Source organism: Salvelinus sp. IW2-2015, linkage group LG15 (assembly GCF_002910315.2).
Source record: "Salvelinus sp. IW2-2015 linkage group LG15, ASM291031v2, whole genome shotgun sequence".
NCBI classification, from domain to species: Eukaryota; Metazoa; Chordata; class Actinopteri; order Salmoniformes; family Salmonidae; genus Salvelinus; species Salvelinus sp. IW2-2015.
The window spans coordinates 9802449-9825249 of record NC_036855.1 but is presented as its reverse complement, the minus strand read 5'-3'; the positions used below and the strand labels follow the sequence as shown (position 1 = coordinate 9825249).

At 42.5% G+C, this 22801-nt stretch overlaps 1 protein-coding gene across 4 annotated transcripts in view; it reads right to left on the bottom strand.

Annotated features, from left to right (window-relative positions):
• Positions 1–22801, bottom strand: part of rapgef1a (Rap guanine nucleotide exchange factor (GEF) 1a) — a 48889-nt gene that overhangs the window by 5794 nt on the left and 20294 nt on the right. The window contains exons 8-18 of one of the 4 annotated variants that reach the window (XM_070446917.1): positions 22304–22481; positions 15132–15650; positions 12696–12898; positions 9792–9938; positions 8518–8772; positions 6480–6569; positions 2715–2797; positions 2454–2559; positions 1061–1136; positions 583–667; positions 303–395 (exon numbers count right to left, since the gene is read on the bottom strand). In XM_070446917.1, the coding sequence (XP_070303018.1) occupies positions 303–395; positions 583–667; positions 1061–1136; positions 2454–2559; positions 2715–2797; positions 6480–6569; positions 8518–8772; positions 9792–9938; positions 12696–12898; positions 15132–15650; positions 22304–22481 (1835 nt within the window). The remainder of the gene's footprint in view (positions 1–302; positions 396–582; positions 668–1060; positions 1137–2453; positions 2560–2714; positions 2798–6479; positions 6570–8517; positions 8773–9791; positions 9939–12695; positions 12899–15131; positions 15651–22303; positions 22482–22801) is intronic. The other 3 variants (XM_070446916.1, XM_024002876.2, XM_024002878.2) reach the window with 3 other exon arrangements.

Below are 22801 nucleotides of genomic sequence, written 5' to 3'. Positions count from 1 at the left end.
TCTCTTTGTAGGACGTGTAGGGATGCATTCTGTGCTCAGTCATTTATTTTGATATGAGAAACATATACCCCCCCCAATTTTTTTCTTCTTCGGGTCTACAGTGAAAATAGCCAAAAAGTCATGAGTTTGCATTTCTGTAATCATGACTGGTTAATCCCCCCCCTTTTACCAGGAACAGACCAAAGGAAAAGTGAATAAGAATCGTCATTGTTTGCACAGTCATTGAAGGACAAACTTTTCTTTGCAGATTGCAGGTTTTTGATAGCTAGACTTCTGGTCAAATGGCAGGCTAGAGACCTCACCACAGCTCGTCCACCACACGGACGAGAACAAAGAAGGTGTTTTTGCTGACTTTCTTCTTGAAGGTATCTGGGCAGTGACAAAACCTGGTGTATGTGTGGAGGTGTTAAGGAAAACAAACAACTAGTCAAAGTATATTACACATCTTACAGTATTCAGAGTGTATACGACTATGTGATGTGGTAGGGATTTTGCTACCCGTTCCCCATTGGCTCAACCAAGCAGGCTTTGTTGGAGGAAACTTTGGGTCCACATGTGAGAAGTGAAGCATGGAAAGGATATCTGTAGTGCAGCTTTTTGATAAGGTCCTCTGGGGTTATGAACGTTCTGTACGTCGTCAGGAAAGCCTCACAGTACAAGACAAGATCTGGAAAAGAAGACCACAAAGGAGATTACTGAATATCCTCTCACTTCCCCAGAGCTCTATTTGGGAGGAAGGAAAGTCTGGGTGTATTATAGAAAAGCAGTACTAGTAAAAGCTAGAATCCTTAGTTGCTACATCCATTTTTGGACTATAAATTCATTATTTACACTACCGTTCAAAAGTTTGGGGTCACTTAAAAATGTCCTTGTTTTTGAAAGAAAAGCACCTTTTTTTGTCCATTAAAATAACATCAAATTGATCAGAAATACAGTGTAGACATTGTTAATGTTGTAAATTACTATTGTAGCTAAAGCATATAACTTGTACCTTCCATCTGAGTGGACACCGACTGCATGTAATAGGGGGAGGGGGGTGTACTACGGAGGTCATAAATACCTTTGCGGTCCGTTTCTGTGGCGTGGACTAATAAAATATCCCCCGATCCGGCTCGGACATCTGGACCGTCGTCGTTCTGGTATCACATGTGGACAGATGAAAAGTTGTAAGGGCAGAGAGAGAGAGGATTAGCCGAAGTGTTGACCTCATGAGGAGTCTTAGTGTAGCCCTACAAGTGACTGTCCTGATGAAACCATTCTAACAATATTGAAAAATATGTTTTGAAAAGCCATGCTAGCCATGAGGGGGTTTTCTATAAGGGAATAGGCGCTACTAAAGCTGCACTGACCGTACCATGCTAACTCCAGATCGTCACCTACATACTTATCATCTACTGTGAGAATGTGATCATATAGCCCCCGCAAAATCAACTCTAGACTTCAAAGCCACTTCCACTGTGTTTTTTCATTGTTCCCCTCTAATCAGGGACTGATTTAGACCTGGGATACCAGGTGGGTGCAATTATCAGGTAGAACAGAAAACCAGCAGGCTCTGGACCTTTGCATTTGAGTTACAGAGGTAGGGGCCAGCAGAGGGCAAGCTCTCTGTAAACAGCTGATTGGTGGCTTATTCTGTATTAGTAGTATGTATTAGCACATGTGCTCCTAAGTTGAAAAAGTTACGAGCACAAAAATAAAATGTAGGTGCACAATAAAAGTATGAGGAAGAGTGTTGTTATTCTAAGAAATGGCAAAAAGTTTGGTTTTTGGAGTCTTCCATGCTGAATCAATTACAATGTACCCTCAAATATTTGAGTCACTTAGGTGAGACAAAACATTTCAGCTGCCCCTTTAAGGGCCGGGACGTTACCATTGTAACGGTGGGACTCACATGTCTGTCTGTGAGAGATGAGATTCTCCGACATGTCTCTTCGCTAGCAGTTGAGCAAGCTCAAACTAACATTGAAATACAACCTAGTGTGTGAACAAAACGATGTAAATAGCCAAGAAACACGAGAACAAAGTCACACTTTAGTAGACTTTCAGGTAAGTTTGGACACAGGGGTCTCCTGAGTGGCGCAGTGGTCTAAGGCACTGCCTTAGAGAGATCCTGGTTCGGGTCCAAGCTCTGTTACAGTGACCGGGAGACCCATGGGGCGGCGCACAATTGGCCCAGCGTTGGCTGGTTTAGCGGAGGGTTTGGCCGGCAGGGATGTCCTTGTCCCATCGTGCTCTAGTGACTCCTGTGGCAGGCCGGGCGTATGCACGCTGACACGGTCGCCAGGTGTACGGTGTTTCCTAGTAAAATAGTCGCACCGTAGAGCCATGTAGGATCCTATGAAGTATCACATAAAAATAGGAATCTCCTGCTCTATGATTAAACAGCTTGATCTGAAAGAGACGTGAGGTAAAATGGACTGACCATCAACAGTAGAAAACGAGGACATGTTTACCTCCTGCTTTAGTGTTAACCGGGACATGATCTCCATGTGATCGATGAGGGAAAGCTCATCCGTCTCCTCACTACTCTGCCCATCTTCAGAGGACTTTTGTCTTCGGCTGAGTGAGAGAGAAAGAGAAAAAGAATATAACAAAAAAGGGAATCCTTCCTACTGTCACTGGAGAGTAGGAACAATGGAGAATATTGTATTATTTATTTTACCTCAAAATAAAAGGAAACAGAAAGGCCAGACTGTTATGGCATGGGTTCTTACCGGTCATCGGACATGTCCTTGTTATTGCACAGTGGGTTCTCTGAGGCAGTGTCCTCCAGTGAGTCATCTATGGCAGACGAGTCCTGATAACAACACAGAGTGGTTAGGACTGGTCTCACACCAAATCCAGCAGCCTGAGGTCATGTTCGTTAGGGCATGGCACAGAAAAGGTTTCACAATGATTTGCAGTTGAAAACGAAAATGTGCATTTCTCATTGGACATTTATTTCTATGCTTGTTTCAGGTTATTTTCTTCTGTTCGGTACCTAATGAACATGACCCTGAGGTCAAGATAAAGGTAAATGCTTTCTTAGTTAAGGTAGATGTGTGGGTACGTTGTCTAAGCACATGGAGGTTTCAACTTAGTATTCAGTGAGTTGTTCCGTCAGCTTTGAGGAAAACAGACAATGGTAGTTCACACACACTATTAATATCACACGCTCTATGGATCAGTGGAGGCTGCTGAGGGGAGGACGGCTCATAATAATAACTAGAATTGAGAAAATGGAATGACATCAAACACATGGAAACCATGTCTTTAATGTATTTGATACCATTCCACCTATTCCACTCTAGTCATTACCATGGGCCAGTCCTCCGCAATTAAGGTGCCACCAATCTCCTGTGGTATGGATACATGCATAACTCTAGCCTCACTTCTCTAGTGCAAGTGCAACACTAAATACACAATACACTTAATATACAGTGCCTTCAGAAAATATTCACACCCCTTGACTCTTTCCATATTTGGTTGTGTTACAAAGTGGGATTAAAATTGATTTGTCTTTTCTTTTCTTTTTTTACACAAAATAACTAATGTGTAAGAAAAATAAAACAGTAATATATCTTGATTAGATAAATATTCAAACCCCCTGAGTTACATGTTAGAATCATTCTTTCTGGGTAAGACTAAGAGCTTTGCATACCGGGATTGTACAATACTTGCAATTTTTTCTTTTTTGAATTCTTCAAGCTCTGTCAAGTTGGTTTTTGATCATTGCTAGAGAGCAATTTTCAAGTTTTGCCATGGATTTTCAAGACAAAACTAGATGTCATCGTGGTTAGTAACTCCAGTGTAGATTTGGCCATGAGGGACCTTAGAGATAATTGTATGTGTGGGGTACAGAGATGAGGTAGTCATTCAAATGTTAAACACTATTATTGCACACAGAGTGAGTCCATGCAATGTAATATGTGACTTGTTAAACACAATTTTACTCCTGAACGTATTTATGCTTGCCATAAGAAAAGGGGTTGAATACTTATTGACTTAAGACATTTTGGAATTTGTAAAAATTTCTACAAATGTAATTCCACTTCATGGGGTATTGTGTGTAGGCCAGTGACACAAAATCTCAATTTAATCCACCTTAAATTCAGGCTGTAACACAACAAAATGTGGAAAAAGTCAAGAGGTGTAAATACCTTCTGAAGGCTCTGTATGTACCCATCTCCAACCCAGAAGACAGTCCAGATTTTATAAACGAAAAACGCGGGGAATGGGGAAAACTTTGAGCGAGAAAGAGTGAATAAATAAGCTGAGCGTTTAGTGGTTTTATTGGGCTGTCCTTCCTGATGAAAGGCCTTACGCAAGATGTTAAATACACAGACTTAACTCAGAGCCATTCATGAATCCAGTTGTAATTAGTTACTACGATCCAGACCTGACCCAGGTGGACAACCACCACTGGCCTTAACGGCCAAGTTTATGAACATGATAGAAAATGTCTCACTGTCACTTGGATACAAATCCCCCTTGAGACAATGACAGGGGAGTGACTGATGTCCTTTGAGCTAGAACTACACATAGGCCCATTTAGTAGGGAATGGGGACTAGAGGTCGACCGATTAATCGGAATGGCCGATTAATTTGGGTCGATTTCAAGTTTTCATAACAATAGGTAATCGGCATTTTTGGACACCGATTGTGGGCGATTACATTGCACTCCACGAGGAGACTGCGTGGCAGGCTGACCACCTGTTACGCAAGTGCAGCAAGAAGCCAAGGTAAGTTGCTAGCTAGCATTAAACTTCTCTTATAAAAAACAATCAATCTTCACATAATCACTAGTTAACTACACATGGTTGATGATATTACTAGTTTATCTAGCTTGTCCTGCGTTGCATATAATCGATGCGGTGCCTGTTAATTTCTCATCGAATCACAGCCTACTTCGCCAAACGGGTGATGATTTAACAAGCGCATTCGCGAAAACAGCACTGTCGTTGCACCAATGTGTACCTAATCATAAACATCAATGACTTTCTTTAAAATCAATACACAAGTATATATTTTTAAACCTGCATATTTAGTTAATATTGCCTGCTAACATGAATTTCTTTTAACTAGGGAAATTGTGTCACTTCTCTTGCATTCCGTGCAAGCAGAGTCAGGGTATATGCAGCAGTTTGGGCCGCCTGGCTCGTTGCGAACTGTGTGAAGACCAATTATTCCTAACAAAGACTAATTAATTTGCCAGAATTGTACATAATTATGACATAACATTGAAGGTTGTGCAATGTAACAGCAATATTATAGACTTATGGATGCCACCTGTTAGATAAAATACAGAACGGTTCCGTATTTCACTGAAAGAATAAACGTTTTGACCATATTAATGACCTAAGGCTCGTATTTCTGTGTGTTATTATGTTATAATTAAGTCTATGATTTGATATTTGATAGAGCAGTCTGACTGAGCGGTGGTAGGCAGCAGCAGGCTCGTAAGCATTCATTCAAACAGCACTTTCCTGCATTTGCCAGCAGCTCTTCGCTGTGCTTCAAACATTGAGCTGTTTATGACTTCAAGTCTATCAACTCCCGAGATTAGGCTGGTGTAACCGATGTGAAATGGCTAGCTAGTTAGCGGGGTGCGCGCTAATAGCGTTTCAATCGGTGACGTCACTCGCTCCGAGACCTTGAAGTAGTTGTTCCCCTTGCCCTGCAAGGGCCACGGCTTTTGTGGAGCGATGGGTAACGATGCTTCGAGGGTGGCTGTTGTCGATGTGTCCCTGGTTTGAGCCCAGGTAGGGGCGAGGAGAGGGACGGAAGCTATACTGTTACACTGGCAATACTATAGTGCCTATAAGAACATCCAATAGTCAAAGGTATATGAAATACAAATCGTATAGAGAGAAATAGTCCTATAATTCCTATAACCTAAAACTTCTTACCTGGGAATATTGAAGACTCTTGTTAAAAGGAACCACCAGCTTTCATATGTTCTGAGCAAGGAACTTAAACGTTAGCTTTTTTACATGGCACATATTGCACTTTTACTTTCTTCTCCAACACTTTGTTTTTGCATTATTTAAACCAAATTGAACATGTTTCATTATTTATTTGAGGCAAAATTGATTTTATTGATGTATTATATTAAGTTTAAATAAAAGTGTTCATTCAGTATTGTTGTAATTGTCATTATTACAAATAAATAAATTAATCGTACGATTAATCGGCATCGGCATTTTTTGGTCCTCCAATAATCGGTATCGACGTTGAAAAATCATGATCGGTCGACCTCTAAATGGGGACAGTCCAGTAGTAGGGGATTTGGGGAAAGGAAGAGAAACATGGTAATGTACAGGCAGTAACCAAAGCAGGGCATGCCAAGCGGTCGAAGAGACACAGCGAATCCTGAGTGGTTAGGTCACATACAGATAGGGTTACTTAGTGAGGTCTGTTGTCAGTCATGGTGCAACTGTCTGTGAAAGCACGCTTTTCTCTCCTCGCTCCCATGCAGCCTCTCTGCTAAGGCTACTTACTCGGCGGGAGAGCCTATATCCGTTGGCTTGGCTGGATGTGTACAGATTAACGTACTCTCCCTCCCCGCCTTCCTCGTTAGCGCTTTCGCTCTACGGGGAAAAAAGAAAAACAGCAAAGAGAATGACAGATGCTAGGAAAAAGCAAATGTGGTTCCGAATGCGAAAGCTTCTCACAACTAGCCAGACAAAACAAACAAGTACCTACAGTGGGGCAAAAAAAGTATTTAGTCAGCCACCAATTGTGCAAGTTCTCCCACTTAAAAAGATGAGAGAGGCCCTGTAATTTTCATCATAGTTACACTTCAATATGACAGACAAAATGAGAAAAAAAAATCCAGAAAATCACATTGTAGGATTTTTTATGAATTTATTTGCACAATTATGGTGGAAAATAAGTATTTGGTCACCTACAAACAAGCAAGATTTCTGGCTCTCACAGACCTGTAACTTCTTTTTTAAGAGGCTCCTCTGTCCTCCACTCGTTACCTGTATTAATGGCACCTGTTTGAACTTGTTATCAGTATAAAAAGACACTCCGTCCACAACCTCAAACAGTCACACTCCAAACTCCACTATGGCCAAGACCAAAGAGCTGTCAAAGACACCAGAAACAAAATTGTATACCTGCACCAGGCTGGGAAGACTGAATCTGCAATAGGTAAGCAGCTTGGTTTGAAGAAATCAACTGTGGGAGCAATTATTAGGAAATGGAAGACATACAAGACCACTGATAATCTCCCTCGATCTGGGGCCCACGCAAAGATCTACCCCGTGGGGTCAAAATGATCACAAGAACAGTGAGCAAAAATCCCAGAACCACACGGGGGGACCTAGTGAATGACCTGCAGAGAGCTGGGACCAAATAACAAAGCCTACCATCAGTAACACACTACGCCGCCAGGGACTCAAAATCCTGCAGTGCCAGACGTGTCCCCCTGCTTAAGCCAGTACATGTCCAGGCCCGTCTGAAGTTTGCTAGAGAGCATTTGGATGATCCAGAAGAAGATTGGGAGAATGTCATATGTCAGAATAAACCAAAATAGAACTTTTTGGTAAAAACTCAACTCGTCGTGTTTGGAGGACAAAGAATGCTGAGTTGCATCCAAAGAACACCATACCTACTGTGAAGCAGCATGGGGGTGGAAACATCATGCTTTGGGGCTGTTTTTCTGCAAAGGGACCAGGACGACTGATCCGTGTAAAGGAAAGAATGAATGGGGCCATGTATCGTGAGATTTGAGTGAAAACCCCTTCCATCAGCAAGGGCATTGAAATGAAACGTGGCTGGGTCTTTCAGCATGACATGATCCCAAACACACGCCGCCGGGCAACGAAGGAGTGGCTTCGTAAGAAGCATTTCAAGGTCCTGGAGTGGCCTAGCCAGTCTCCAGATCTCAACCCCATAGAAAATCTTTGGAGGGAGTTGAAATCCGTGTTGCCCAGAACAGCCCCAAAACATCACTGCTCTAGAGGAGATCTGCATGGAGGAATGGGCCAAAATACCAGCAACAGTGTGTGAAAACCTTGTGAAGACTTACAGAAAACGTTTGACCTCTGTCATTGCCAACAAAGGGTATATAACAAAGTATTGAGATAAACTTTTGTATTGACCAAATACTTATTTTCCACCATAATTTGCAAATAAATTCATTAAAAATCCTACAATGTGATTTTCTGGATTTTTTTTCTCATTTTGTCTGTCATAGTTGAAGTGTACTATATGAAAATTACAGGCCTCTCATCTTTTTAAGTGGGAGAACTTGCACAATTGGTGGCTGACTAAATACTTTTTTGCCCCACTGTATATCATCTCAAATGAAACCACTAAGAACAACTGTTCCAAACACCACAGCATACATAGAGCTGCAGACTTGTTTTTTTACCTAGGGTTTGGCCTCTTTCAAGGATAAGAACATCACGTTCCTGACATTGAAACAATGTTTAGAACCTACTCTAGATCCGCCCCCCCCCCCAAATCGAACGCTTCACAGACAATCCCATTGTCAAACACTTGTCACAACACACAGCTAGGGCTCACCAAAGAGGTTTGACGAGTGTCAGAGAAAGAAGAGTCAGTGAGAAGACAGATAGCAAGAGAGCCACCAGAGCTGTCCAGAGAGCCGTTGGCCACCAGCACAGGGTCAGGGCTGCCACTGCCCGGGGCCGCTAGGTCCATGCTCTGTGATTGGTGGACAATGGCAGAGTGGGAAGAGACAGATGAGAGAAGATATGGAATGGAAGATTGGCAGAGAGGCGCAAAGTCCTGAGAATAGGACCGGAGAACGGTCTTATGCTGAGAGAGCGAAGGCGAGAAATGAGAAGGAAAGAGAGAGAGATTAAGACAAAAGCTACTTGAGAGATCTACAAGGTCAAAGAGCAAATATTTTTTTTTATAAATAATTGAGATGCATTGGCATACTTGCCATCGGAGAACAATATGACTGTAGGCTATATTGTCTGTATCTGACTGGTCAGTCAGTGACTCGAATTCCTAATTCAACTCAGTCTCTTCAAAATGACATATTCACAAAATGTGCTTGTAACTTGTAACAGATCTGTTGAATATCCCATGCATATAGATTTAATTGAAACCAAGTCAAAAGGGTGCAACAAGGATCAATGGTTCTTCAGCAAGAACAGATCAATTGTCCTCAACATTGCTCCAAAACTAGAATGATTAGACAAAGAATACAGAAAATTCATTTGCTGCGTTTGTATCATAATGGATCTGGATTGTGTTCAAGCCCCAGTTTTAAATGAATGACATACGCTAATATAAATAACACATTTCACAAATTCTGGATGAAAACACACCTTTTCAACTGCATGCTTTCTCCCTGACAGAGATTGCCATTTAGTGTGTAAATATTGAGGCGTCTGATAGAGTGAAGAATGAACGTGTGTTTGCCAGTGTGTGGTTTTTGCACAATATACTCCCTTATCAGTAGCTGAACATGTCTACAATGGCTAATGGCTAATAAAATAACGTTTTGTATTGGTGTCAATACTTCTAAAGCAGAAGCACAGTCGTGTCTGTGGCGGAGCAGACAAGGTTTCAACTGGTATTGGTTTTCTTTCAAATACTTCTGATGCACTTGATCGAGCTTGCCTGACACGGTGGGACCAATTAAATAGTTCCCAAAGTGCAACACTTTTATTTGATTTAGCACCGCACTTTGCCCCTGACTTTCCAAGTTAAATAAAACGTTTTAGAAAGAAAACAAATACTATTTAAAGCCAAGTCTGCTGTAGAGAGTGAGAAGAGCAGAGAATCAGACAGGCAGGCAGACAAGCCCACTGAGAGTCACTCACCATGGGGGTGGTCAGGGAGGAGTTAGAGACTGACATGCTGAGAGCAGCCCCCGTCTCCTCCTCCACCACCACTGCAGCCTGCGACTGCTGAAGGTGGCAGGAGAGAGAGGACGAAGAAGAGGACGAGGAAGAGGCAGAGTGGGAGGCCTGGAAGGGGGGGGGGGGAGAGCGTGGGGAAAGGAGAAAGTAGATAGAGAGGAGCAGAGAGAAAGTACAGTGGGAGATGTTAGTTAGCAAAAGAAGACGTAGGTCTACGCAGATAGTTGAGCCCAATCTAGAAGCAGCAGAAAACAATAGGCTTGATGGACTAAAAGAATGCTACGGCAGACAAAGCGTTAAAATAGAAACACACTAGTGCTTTCTAATATTCTACTGTTACCTCTGTGTTATGCATCGCTCTGATGGAGGCTGGGCTTTCCAAAAAGAAAAAAGGAATGAGATTTGATGAGTGCAATGGAAAATGAAGCCCCAAAATGTTTTATTTTCATTTCAAACACATCTTACGATGAAAAACGCATCATCATGATGATGTGGCCGGTGACACTGCAGGGAACTAGTCCGCGTTCACATCCTTGTCGGGACTAGGAAACTCCAACATTTCCGACTTGCTGATTTGTTGAACGCAGTTACCATGTTGGAAATGTCAGAGTTTCCTAGTTCCGACTAGTGCGTGAACATGGAACGTATCAACAGTGGACTAAAGGAAAAAATACTAAAATATAGTTTGAGTGGATTTTCCCTTTAACCCGTTTCACCTAAGCATTTACATAAATTATCCTAACCTTTGTCATTAGTTTCCTTAACTGCCAACGTAAATTATTTCCATGATTCTCCTTTGTTGTTAAGCAACCTGGTCTCAGAGAAATAGTATAATACTATACATGCGCCAAGATGTATTATAAGGTATATCTCTGAGCAACCTGGTCTCAGAGAAATAGTATAATACTATACATGCGCCAAGATGTATTATAAGGTATATCATCCAATTCGTATGCTATTGTACATCCAGGTAAGACGTTTGATACTATACATCCTATAATTAGTATGATATTGTATGATCTATGCATAGTCACCTTACCCCTACCTACATGTACAAATGACCTATTTTTTTTTTTTACTTTAGTTTATTTAGTAAATATATAAAAAAATGCATTGTAGGTTAAGGGCTTGTAAGTAAGCATTTCACGGTAAGGTCTACTACACATGTTGGATTCGGCGCATGCGACTAATAACATTTGATTTTGATCGCTACTCCATTCATAATTAAAAAAAAAATATATATATATATATAAAATGTTTACCTTCATTTAACTAGGCAAGTCATAATGCAACCTAACGTAACATAATATATCATACTAAATGGAGTGCCACAGATTTACGTACAGAATAATACGAATTGCCCTGAGACCACGTTGAACTATGCCTACATACTGTGTAGAAGTCTATTCATTCTGGCAATCAGAAAGTACACAATGTGGACATGGCAGTTAACAACCGCCAGCACAGAAACAACTTTTTGATTACATGAAACACAAACACCCTTTCCTCTCCCTCCCTACATCCAGGAGCGCATCTTTCACTGGGGACGGGGGACATGTCCCCCTCACATTCGGACCCCTTTTATCATTGGAATGTGATACAAAACGAGGCAACGGTGTGCTTTAAGACCATGCAGAAGCCTCAGAGCGGTCTGGTAGGCTGTTTGGCATGTTTATCCGACTGGATACATTTCATTTTTAAATGTTTATGTCCCTCCCACTTCTAAAACCAAAGTTGCACCCCTGCCTACATCTATAGATTAAGTTCAAACCAATCATTGTTTTATTTCCCTGCTCCCCAGAGGATTCTGTGATTCGTCTTAATCCTCACCCAATATGAACTGGGCATGCAGTAATCCACAAGGTCAAATAACAGAAAAAAAAATGTGCAGAGATGTTTCATTTTCGTTTCTCACATTTTGATCCGCTTCAGATATGCTTAAAAAGATCTGTAATCATGGATAAACCTTGAGCATGGATTGACTCATTTATATCGGGTTCATGTTTTTTTTCTGGCAGAGCAAATTACTTTTTCCAACCATGAATGTCTGGTAGAGAGATTATGGCATTGAATATAATCTGGGAAGTGAACTACTAAAGCCTTGCAGAGGCCTGAAACAAACATAACAAATGGCCAAAATGATGAAAACAAATTCTAGTCCAGTGGTGGGATGTAAGATGGGACATCATGGAGGACAAGTCTGTACAAAAGGCCAATCGTCTTATGCCGGCGGGGGAAAAACCCATTTTACTGAGAAGTGGTAGTAATTTAAATTGTACCGTTGCACTGATTTGTATTTGTTGTTAAGATGTTTTTTTCTGATGCAAAAGGTAGCCTACTGGTTAGAGCGTTTGGCCAGTAACTGAAAGGTTGCTGGTTCGAATACCCGAGCCGACAAGGTGGAAAATCGGCTTATGTTCCCTTGAGGATGGCACTTAACCCTAATTTGCTCCAGGGGAACCGTACTACTATGGCTGACCCTGTAAAGCAACACATTTCTCTGCACCTATCCGGTGTATGTGACAGTAAAACATGTCTTTTAAAATGTTTTCTCTATGTATTGAAGTAGAGTTTGGAGATGAGTTACCACTAGAGTCTGCTTGCCTTCTGGATGTTCAGGACTTAACACCCTGCTTTTCTTCTTCTATGGTATACAGATGGGCTAAAACATCATGGACTCACTCACCACTCAATCCTACACACTTGGTACAATATATGATAAGAAAATTAGTTTCCTGAAATGCATATGTATTGAGCCTTGGTAAGTGATGGGTGTGTGGATGGGCTGGCGTACTGCATGTTGTAACACTGGTGAGTGTGAGGCCTCAGTGTGGCTTCAGTGTGAGGTGAGGGGCTATAGTTTACCAGCTGCCTCTGTTTGGGTGGCAGTGCCGGGGGTGGGAGGGGCTCGTGGACAGAGTCGCTGCTGCTAAACGAGTCGTTGAAGCCGTAGACTTCCTGGAAGCGCTTGTTGCGTTGCTCATAGATGCTGTTGCTCTGTGGCATCTGGTAGAAAACCGAGGGCTGGGGCTCCGAGTAGTCTTCCACAAACTGCATGTACTTCAGTACTGTGGGGGTGAGACGTGCGCACACAGACGCACACACACGCACACACACACAAACACAGACCAAAAAAACAGGGGATATTACAATGACAATGCGCTTGCAGATGATAATGACAGTGTTCTTCAGAGTATCCCAAACCATTTACACATTGTTATAGTGTTTAGATGAGGAGGAAATTCTACAAGTCAAACGTTGGTTTAAATGGAGCACTTCACTTCCAAATTGTCAAATGAAAAATGGTCGTGGTGTGCATTAAATACAATTTCAAAACAAGAAAATCGTATTTTGGGGGAGATGACAATGCTAGCCCTGTAGAAACCCTGACCATTCAGTCATTAGAACAGTGCTCTGCTGTTGAAAATCTAAATAAACAGGCTAGCGGAGGCACAAGTGCAGCCAAAGTCCTGGTTTTAAGCTCTTTATAGTGCTACTGAACATTTAAAATGTGCTGATTACTACATAGTTATGGCCACCCTTCAACACATACGCTGAGAGGGCCAATCAGCACAAGCTCATTTCCTGCACAGCCGGGAGAGTCCACTCCTCTATTAACTGACACATTCCATCAACAAATGCATTATTTCATGTGAGCTCACAGGGCTGGCATAAGTGAAACCTCCAGGCCTCCGTGTGTGTGTGTGTGTGTGTGTGCGCACAGGGCTCCTAGCTGTGGACTCATCCACACACACCCACAGGGCCAGCCCGCAGCACAAACATGAAGCACATGGAACTCCCAACGGCTCTTCATTCAGCAGCAGCAGCATGTCCTATCCAACATGGCTGGCCCCATTGTGATGGTCTAGCTAGCAGACAGAGGGTTGAGGGCAAGATGGAACAACCAAATCCTATAGGAACATAATAAGTATGGCAGATCTGCAGGGATTACAAGCATGTATCAGACGGACACACCTGCCCAATAAAGGTGTCCAAATGCTTCCCAGCCGAAACAGTTCGGAAGAGTTTGTGCATATATTATGACGTTTTAGACATGGGTATGTTTTTTCCCATCTGTTCGGGCGCACTTTTTTTCTTGAGGCAAACCGAAGTTGGTAGCCGAAGTCTACGGGATCAATTTCACACCATATGTATTGATTTCAAAATAAAATTAATCGTGAACATGAAAAACAAAGTTGAGAAGGTAAACATTATATTTTTGAGGATGGGTGAAATAATGGATGTTGAAATCAAAAACCCAACAATTGAAAGCAAAATGTATAGAATTGTAAACAAAAATAAGACATCAAAAGCAAAACCCAAAGAATTTTGAAAACGAATGCAAAAATTTAACCGAAAAAGATTTTTGCATTAGTAAAAAAAAAAAAAAAGTTTATCATTTGTCATAGAGTTTTGCTTTCGCTTTAAAATGATTTGCTTACAAGTTTTTGGGGTTTGATGTCTTACTTTTGTGTACAATTCTATACATTTTGCTTTCAATTGTTGGGTTTTTGATTTCAACATCCATTATTTCGTCCTCGAAAATATAATGTTTACATTCTCAACTTTATTTTTCATGTTCACGATTTATTTTATTTTGAATTCAAAACATATGGTGTGAAATTGACCCCATAGAAGTGTACGCCCCTTCGTCTGTGATTGGTCAACAGTATGGATTCTTCAATAAAGTCTTTGCTGTCATTCAACAAGAGATTACTCTTTTTCTTGCACACTTTTTCATTCACAAAATACTGCACCAAATATCTTAGATGTATAATCTAAGATATCCTCGGCAAAAACATCAAAATGAATGACAGATTTCTTGAGTTATCTTAGATTAATTCTAACTATTTTGAGGAAGTGTATACTGGCTAAGGCATCTCAAAAAGGACAAACAGTACTATTGGTGCTTTTTTCTTGTTTTTCAAGCGAAGGTCTTTTAAGGAAGCATGCGAGCACAATTGTTCGGTTCCCCTAACCGAGTTTGGCTAGGCGCCAGCCGAACTGAAGCTTGCTGACGCCTTAAGGGTGCCAGGTTTCGTCTGAACCCAGCCACACCCCCCTACTGGGAAAAAAACTTGGGACCCCAACATTACACTGAGATAAAATATAATGTGTTCTATTTAATTCTGTGGTTTTATTATTATAGCACAGCAGTAGGCCTCCATGTGCATTACAGACATACCTAAGGGGCCTAATCCGCTGTATTTGGAGCTTAAATTTGAAAACCCTGGTAACAGTAGAGATTGTATAAGGCTTTTTAGGAATTATTTCTGCCTGCCCCTGACGTCAGATACTCACTGTGACGGCTCTTCTTCTCAGGGAGTGGCGGTGGACTCTGAGGTACGTCTGTCGTCTCGCTGCTGCTGAACTCGGACACAAACCCCCCGGCGACGTGGCACAGGGGCGAGATGTCGGGCGTGAACAGGGGGAAGGGGGGCACAGGCGGTAGGTCCTCCTCCATGAGGTTGTCGTACTGGGATGGGTGGCGCTCAAAAGAAACGCACCAGGAGGAGCCCGAGTAGGAGCCGTCGGAAAAGCCCGAGCAGGCGCCACCTCGGCGCTTCTTTTCCGGCAGGGCAGGGGGCGGCAGGGCGTAAGTCATGCGGGAGTAGAGGGGGGACACGGAGCAGCCCTGGAGGGGGCTGAAGTGTGGCTGTGCCAGCGGCGGACCGGGTCCAGGGCAGGGGGAGGAAGACTCGCTGTGGGACTCAGGCAGGGGGCTGAGGCACGCTCCCACTGGCACAGGAGTCATCTGCTCCAGGCTGGACAGGTCCTGGTGCAGGAAGTCGTAGTCCGGGTCGTAGTGGTCTGTGGTGTCTGTGGAGGGGAGAAGGGAGAGAGAGAGAGAGAGACGGGAGACAGGTGAGTCACCACACAGAGCACTGAAAACAAAGCCACACTGTCACTTTGGCATAAAAGGTACTTTTCTCAAAAAAAAACACTCAGGAGCACAACAAACACATTGGCAGAATCTATTTTCATTAGGGGGTGAGGTGGGATATTGGGATTTCACAAAGGGATGGTTTTGAAACTGATCCATGACACGTCAGTTGATCACAATGGAGAAGGCACAAAATGGCTCGCTTCTCCTCCCACTGAGAAAAGGGCCACCTGATGACTTGGTGCAACGTTCTTATTGCCTTGACAACCATCACTTTCTTGTCTTCGGTCCCAGAAGGTTTCAGCCGTGGTATTACAGCTTAGACTTTTTGAGGCTGCATCTCAATAGCATCGCATGGCTTCCTCTACTCAACAAATTCCCAGTAAGCATCCACCATATTGCCCTCCTCCCTGCTATGCTGTTTCCAGACTGATGCAGATGAAGGAGAGGTGGCTGCTTAAAGACTATTGAGATGCAGCCTCGGTGAAGTCTTGTCTCTTTGCTCACAGGATGGTGGTCACAGCTCGTAAACAATGCTCTGTGCTGTTGGAGGTGGCAGGAACAGGAAGCTCCTGCCTGCGTGTGTTGACTCATTCCCGTGATGACCACGGTGCTCCTAATCAAAGAGACAGGCCTCTCTTGCTGGAATTATAGTGTCTCCTCTCTATCCTAATGGGCTCATAGTGGCTCCTCTCTACCCTAATGGGCTCATAGTGGCTCCTCTCTAACCTAATGGGCTCATAGTGTCCCCTCTCTAACCTAATGGGCTCATAGTGGCTCCTCTCTAACCTAATGGGCTCATAGTGGCTCCTCTCTACCTAATGGGCTCATAGTGGCCCCTCTCTAACCTAATGGGCTCATAGTGGCTCCTCTCTAAACTAATGGGCTCATAGTGGCTCTCCTAACCTAATGGGGCTCATAGTGGCCCCTCCTAACCCTAATGGGCTCATAGTGGCTCCTCTCAAACCTAATGGGCTTCATAGTGTCTCCTTCTACCTAATGGGCTCATAGTGGGCTCTCCTCTAACCTAATGGGCTCATAGTGGTCCTCTTCTACCTAATGGGCTCATAGTGGCTCCTCTCTACCTAATGGCCTCATAGTGGCTCCTCTCTAACCTAATGGGCTCATAGTGGCTCCTACTCTACTTAATGGGCTCACTAGTGGCTCCTCTCTTACCTAATGAGCTCATTTTGGCTCCTCTCTACCTAATGGGCTCAGTGTCTCCTCTCTAACCTAATGGGCTCATAGTGGCTCCTCTCTACCTAATTAGCTCACTTGTGGCTCCTCTCTACCTAATGGCTCACAGTGTTCCTCTCTAACCTAATGGGCTCATAGTGGCTCCTCCTCTACCTTAATGGGCTCATGTGGCTCCCTCTACCTAATGGGCTCATAGTGGGTCCTCTCTACCTAATGGGCTCATGTGCTCTCTCTACCTAATAGTCATGTGTCTCCTCTACTAAATGGGCTCATAGTGTCTCCTCTCTAACCTAATGGGCCATAGTGGCTCCTCTCCTACCAATGGGCTCATAGTGGCTCCTCTCTACCTAATGGGCTCATTGTGGCTCCTATCTACCTAAGGGCTCAAGTGGCTCCTCTCTACCTAATGAGCTCATTGTGGCTCCTCTACCTAATGGCTCAGTGTCTCCTCTCTAACCTAATGGGCTCATTTGGGTTCCTATTCTACCTAATGGGCTCATAGTGGCTCCTCTCTACCTAATGGCTCATAGTGTCCCTCTACCTAATGGCTCATAGTGGCTCCTCTCTACCTAATGGGCTCATAGTGGCTCTCTCTACCTAATGAGTTCATTGTGGTCTCCTCTCTAAACCCAATGGGGCCATTGTGGTTCCTATCTACCTAATGGGCCATAGTGGCTCCTCTCTACCTAATGGCCTCATAGTGGCTCCTCTCACCTAATGGGCTCATAGTGGCTCCTCTCTAACCTAATGGGCTCATAGTGTCTCCTCTCTAACCTAATGGGCTCATAGTGGCTCCTCTCTACCTAATGGGCTCATAGTGGCTCCTCTCGAAAACCAATGGGCTCATAGTGGCTCCTCTCGAAAACCAATGGGCTCCTTCCTACCTAATGAGCTCCTCTCTAATCAGACCTCTGTGAAGCCAGTGCAGGAACATGTAACTCATACGTGTTTGTGTTGTGTGTGAGTTTCATGTGTGTGTGTGTTAGGGATGAGCATTTGAAATGTTTTGACTGTTCGAGCACTCGCATGAAAAAAAACTATTTTTTAGAACACAAGGCCCGCACTGGATTTTTTGTGTGCATTTTTCTAGATGTCATAAGATTGCAACAGCACAAAATATATCATAACCATTACAAATAAATCCAAATAGCTAAATTGCCTCAATAAAAAAGCAAGTGCCATATAATCTTCAAAAAGGCAGTAACCTGCTTGTAGAACTCTATGGCTGTGTAATGGCATAGCCTTGTTTTGTTAAGTTAGTAGACAGACGCTCTTATTTCCTGAGCCCTTATCACAGTCAAACCTATTTTATAGTAAAAAAAACCATGATGTAATAAAACAATATAACAGAATATTTTTCCAAATGAATAAAGTTGCCAGTGTGAAGTGATGCACATCTCATGCCTGGAGCAGTTATTATCTAAGAGGGATCATTTGAAACGGGACTCAATTTGTTTGAGATGAAAGAAAAAATTCATGGTTACAAACCAACATTTGTCTTCTTTTCGATATACAGACGTTCGATTTAATCTTCGGAATTTTCAAAATGGATGAACAATTCCACATTGAACACTGCATAGTGATGAATTATGGCCATGACATCTATTTGGTGGGTAGGCATACAGTGGGAAGAAAAAGTATGTGAACCCTTTAGAATTACCTGGATTTCTGCATAAATTGGTCATCAAATGTTATCTGATCGTTTTTTATTATTTTTATTTCACCTTTATTTAAACAGGTAGGCTAGTTGAGAACATCTTCATCTAAGTCACAACTATAGACAAACACAGTCTGCTTAAACAAATAACAAACAATTATACATTTTCATTATTGAACACACTGTGTAAACATTCACAGTGCAGGTTGGAAAAAGTATGTGATCCCTTGGATTTAAGGATCCGCCCCTTTTTTTCAATTTTCACCTAAAATGACATACCCAAATCTAACTGCCTGTAACTCAGGCCCTGAAGCAAGGATTTGCATATTCTTGGGACCATTTGAAAGGAAACACTTTGAAGTTTGGGGAAATGTGAAAGGAATGTAGAAGAATAACACACAATATATCTGGTAAAAGATAATACAAAGAAAAAACCAACCAGTCGTGTATTTTTTTTTGTACTACCATCCTTGAAATGCAAGAGAAATACCATAATGTATTATTCCAGCCCAGCTGCAATTTAGATTTTGGCCACTAGATGGCAGCAGCGTATGTGCAAAGTTTTAGACTGATCCAATGACCCATTGCATTTTTGTTCAAAATGTTGTATCAAGACTGCCCAAAATGTGCCTAATTTGTTTATTAATAACTTTTCATGTTCAAAACTGTGCACTCTCCTCAAACAATAGAATGGAATTATTTCACTGTAATAGCTCCTGTAAATTGGACAGTGCAGTTAGATTAACAAGAATTTAAGCTTTCTGACAATATCAGAAATGTCTATGTCCTGGGAAATGTTCTTGCTACTTACAACATCATGCTAATCGCATTAGCCTACGTTAGCTCAACCGTCCCGTGGAAGGGACACCGATCCCGAAGAAGTTTAATAACAGGTTGACCCTCCTTTGGCAGCAATAACCTCAACCAAACGTTTTCCATAGTTGCGGATCAGACCTGCACAACGGTCAGGAAGAATTTTGGACCATTCCTCTTAATAAAACTGTTTCAGTTCAGCAATATTCTTGGGATGTCTGGTGTGAACCGCTCTCTTGAGGTCATGCCACAGCATTTTAATTGGGTTGTGGTCAGGACTGACTGGGCCACTCCAGAAGGTGTATTTTCTTCTGTTGAAGCCATTCTGTTGTTGATTCACTTCTGTCTTTTGGGTTGTTGTTCTGTTGCATCACCCAACTTCTGTTGAGCTTCAATTGGCGGACAGATAGACTTACATTCTCCAGCAAAATGCTGGGAAACTTGGGAATTCCTTTTTTCCGTCGATGATAGCAAGCTGTCCAGGCCCTGAGGCAGCCCCAAACCATGATGCTCCCTCCACCGTACTTTACAGTTGGGATGAGGTTTTGATGTTGGTGTGCTGTGCCTTTTTTTCTCCACATATATTGTTGTGTGTTCCTTCCAAACAACTCAACTTTAGTTTAATCTGTCCACAGAATATTCTCCCAGAAGCGCTGTGGAACATCCAGGTGCACTTTTGCAAACTTCAGACGTGCAGCAATGTTTTTTTTGGACAGCAGTGCCTTCTTCCATGGTGTCCTCCCATGAACATCATTATTGTCGTAGACTCGTCAACAGAGATGTTAGCATCTTCCAGAGATTTCTGTAAATCTTTAGCTGACACTCTAGGATTCTTCTTAACCTCATTGAGCATTCTGCACTGTGCTCTTGCAGTCATCTTTGCAGGATGGCCACTCCTAGGGAGAATAGCAACAATGCTGAACTTTCTCCATTTATAGACAATTTGTCTTACCGTGGACTGTTGAACATCAAGGCTTTTAGAGATACTTTTGTAACCCTTTCCAGCTTAATGCAAGTCAACAATTCTTAATCTTAGGTCTTCTGAGATCTCTTTTGTTCGTGGCATGGTTGACATCAGACAATGCTTCTTGTTAATAGAAAACTCAAATTTTATGAGCGTTTTTTATGGGGCAGGGCAGCTCTAACCAAAATCTCCAATCTCGTCTCATTGATTCGACTCCAGGTTAGTTGACTCCTGACTCCAATTAGCTTTTGGAGAAGTCATTAGCCTAGGGGTTCACATACTTTTTCAAACCTACACTATGAATGTGTAAATTATGTATTCAATATAGACAAGAAAAATACAATAATGTGTTATTAGTTTAAGCACACTGTCTGTCTATTGTTGTGACTTAGATGAAGATCTGATCAAATTTGATGTCAAATTTATGCAGAAATCCAGGTAATTCCAATGGGTTCACATACACTACCGTTCAAAAGTTTGTGGTCACTTAGAAATTTCGGCAGATTTTTTTAATGGAATATCTATACAAGAAATTGCCAAGAAACTGAAGATCTCGTACAACACAGTGTACTACTCCCTTCACAAAACAGTGCAAACTGGCTCTAACCAGAATAGAAAGAGGAGTGGGAGGCCCCGGTGCACAACTGAGCAAGAGGACAAGTACATTAGAGTGTCTAGTTTGAGAAACAGAAGCCTCAAAAGTCCTCAACTGGCAGCTTCATTAAATAGTACCCGCACAACACCAGTCTCAACGTCAACAGTGAAGATGCGACTCCGGAATGTTGGCCTTCTAGGCAGCATTCCGGAGTCGCCTCTTCACTGTTGATGTTGAGTAGTACACAGCGTGCGAGATCTTTAGTTTCTTGCCAATTTCTCAGAACAAGAATAGACTGACGAGTTTCAGAAGAAAGTCCTTTGTTTCTGGCCATTTTGAGCCTGTAATCAAACCCACAAATGCTGATGCTCCAGATACTCAATTAGTCTAAAGAAGGCCAGTTTTATTGATTCTTTAATCAGCATAACAGTTTTCAGCTGTGCTAACATAATTGCAAAAGGGTTTTCTAATGATCAATTAGCCTTTTAAAATGATAAACTTGGATTAGCTAACACAACGTGCCATTGGAACACAGGAGTGATGGTTACTGATAATGGCCTCTACGCCTATGTAGATATTCCATTAAAAATCAGCAGTTTCCAGCTACAATAGTCATTTACAACATTAACAATGTCTACACTGTATTTCTGATCAATTTTATGTTATTTTAATGGACAAAAAAAAGTGCTTTTCTTTCAAAAACAAGGACATTTCTAAGTGACCCCAAACTTTTGAAAGGTAATGTACTTTTTCTTGCCACTGCGTGCTTGATGTTTCTGATGAAAATACGCTCTTTGTCTTAGTCAAACTAATGTTTCTGCATATTGTCAGTGTGGAACCTGTCTATGTTTAGGGGGGTTATAGCCTAGGCTAACTCATTCTAAATGGCACTAGCAGTTCGCAAAGTAGCTTAAGCGGAAAATAGATGGGATGCAATTATTCAAAAACTGCAGCTTGTTGTTGGAACACATTTTCCTACTTCAAACAACCAGTCCATTTTGAATTTGTGATAAAACTGTCATCGTTTGGCAAGGAATGTAGCTTGTGTATCCCATCAGATATATTTTTTTAGGCATTTATTTCTGTAGACCTAACAGGAGCTTGTGTGCGCACTGAGCACGTGTGGAGGGAGGGGTTGGAATGGAATTGAGTGAATGTGACACGAAATATTGCCCAAACGGGCAAGTAAAATGTACAAATGGAACACTAGAGTCAAAGCAAATTAACGTTGTCTTAAAGACAACATTTTACTTGCCCGTTAGGGCAGCCACAAAGCACATTCCACCAAATAGTTTACATTATTTGAAAAATAAAATGGATCTCTGGTTAAAGATCGAGCTTTGACGCCCATTTGAGTACTCACCCAGAGCCTCACTGCTGGTGTTGCGTGAGCACTGCCCACTGTCCATTGTCCAGGACAGCTGCTCGTCGGACTTGCTCAGCTTGCCCATGCTATTGCAGGGGGATATGCGCGGCGACTCCCCTCCGTAGTAATGGCTGCCCCCAGAGAAGCGCCGATGCAGAGCATCCACCTCGTACTCCTGCCAACCAGTGAGAGGTGACAAGACCCGTTTTAGTGGAAAAATACATAAGCCGGCAAAAAAGAAACAGTGCAAGAAATGGCTGATATATGTGTCACCCCGGTGTAAAACATCGAAAAATCCAAAATGGCAACTTATTCCCTATGGGGCCTGGCCAGAAGTAGTACACCATACTGAATATGGTGCCATTTCAGACACAGCCCCAGTGTGTGTAGCTGCTCCTTCCACTGTACCTGTTTGTGGAGGCCGATGCCCATGAAAGACTGGAGTCACTGTACCTGTTTGTGGAGGCCGATGCCCATGAAAGACTGGAGTCACTG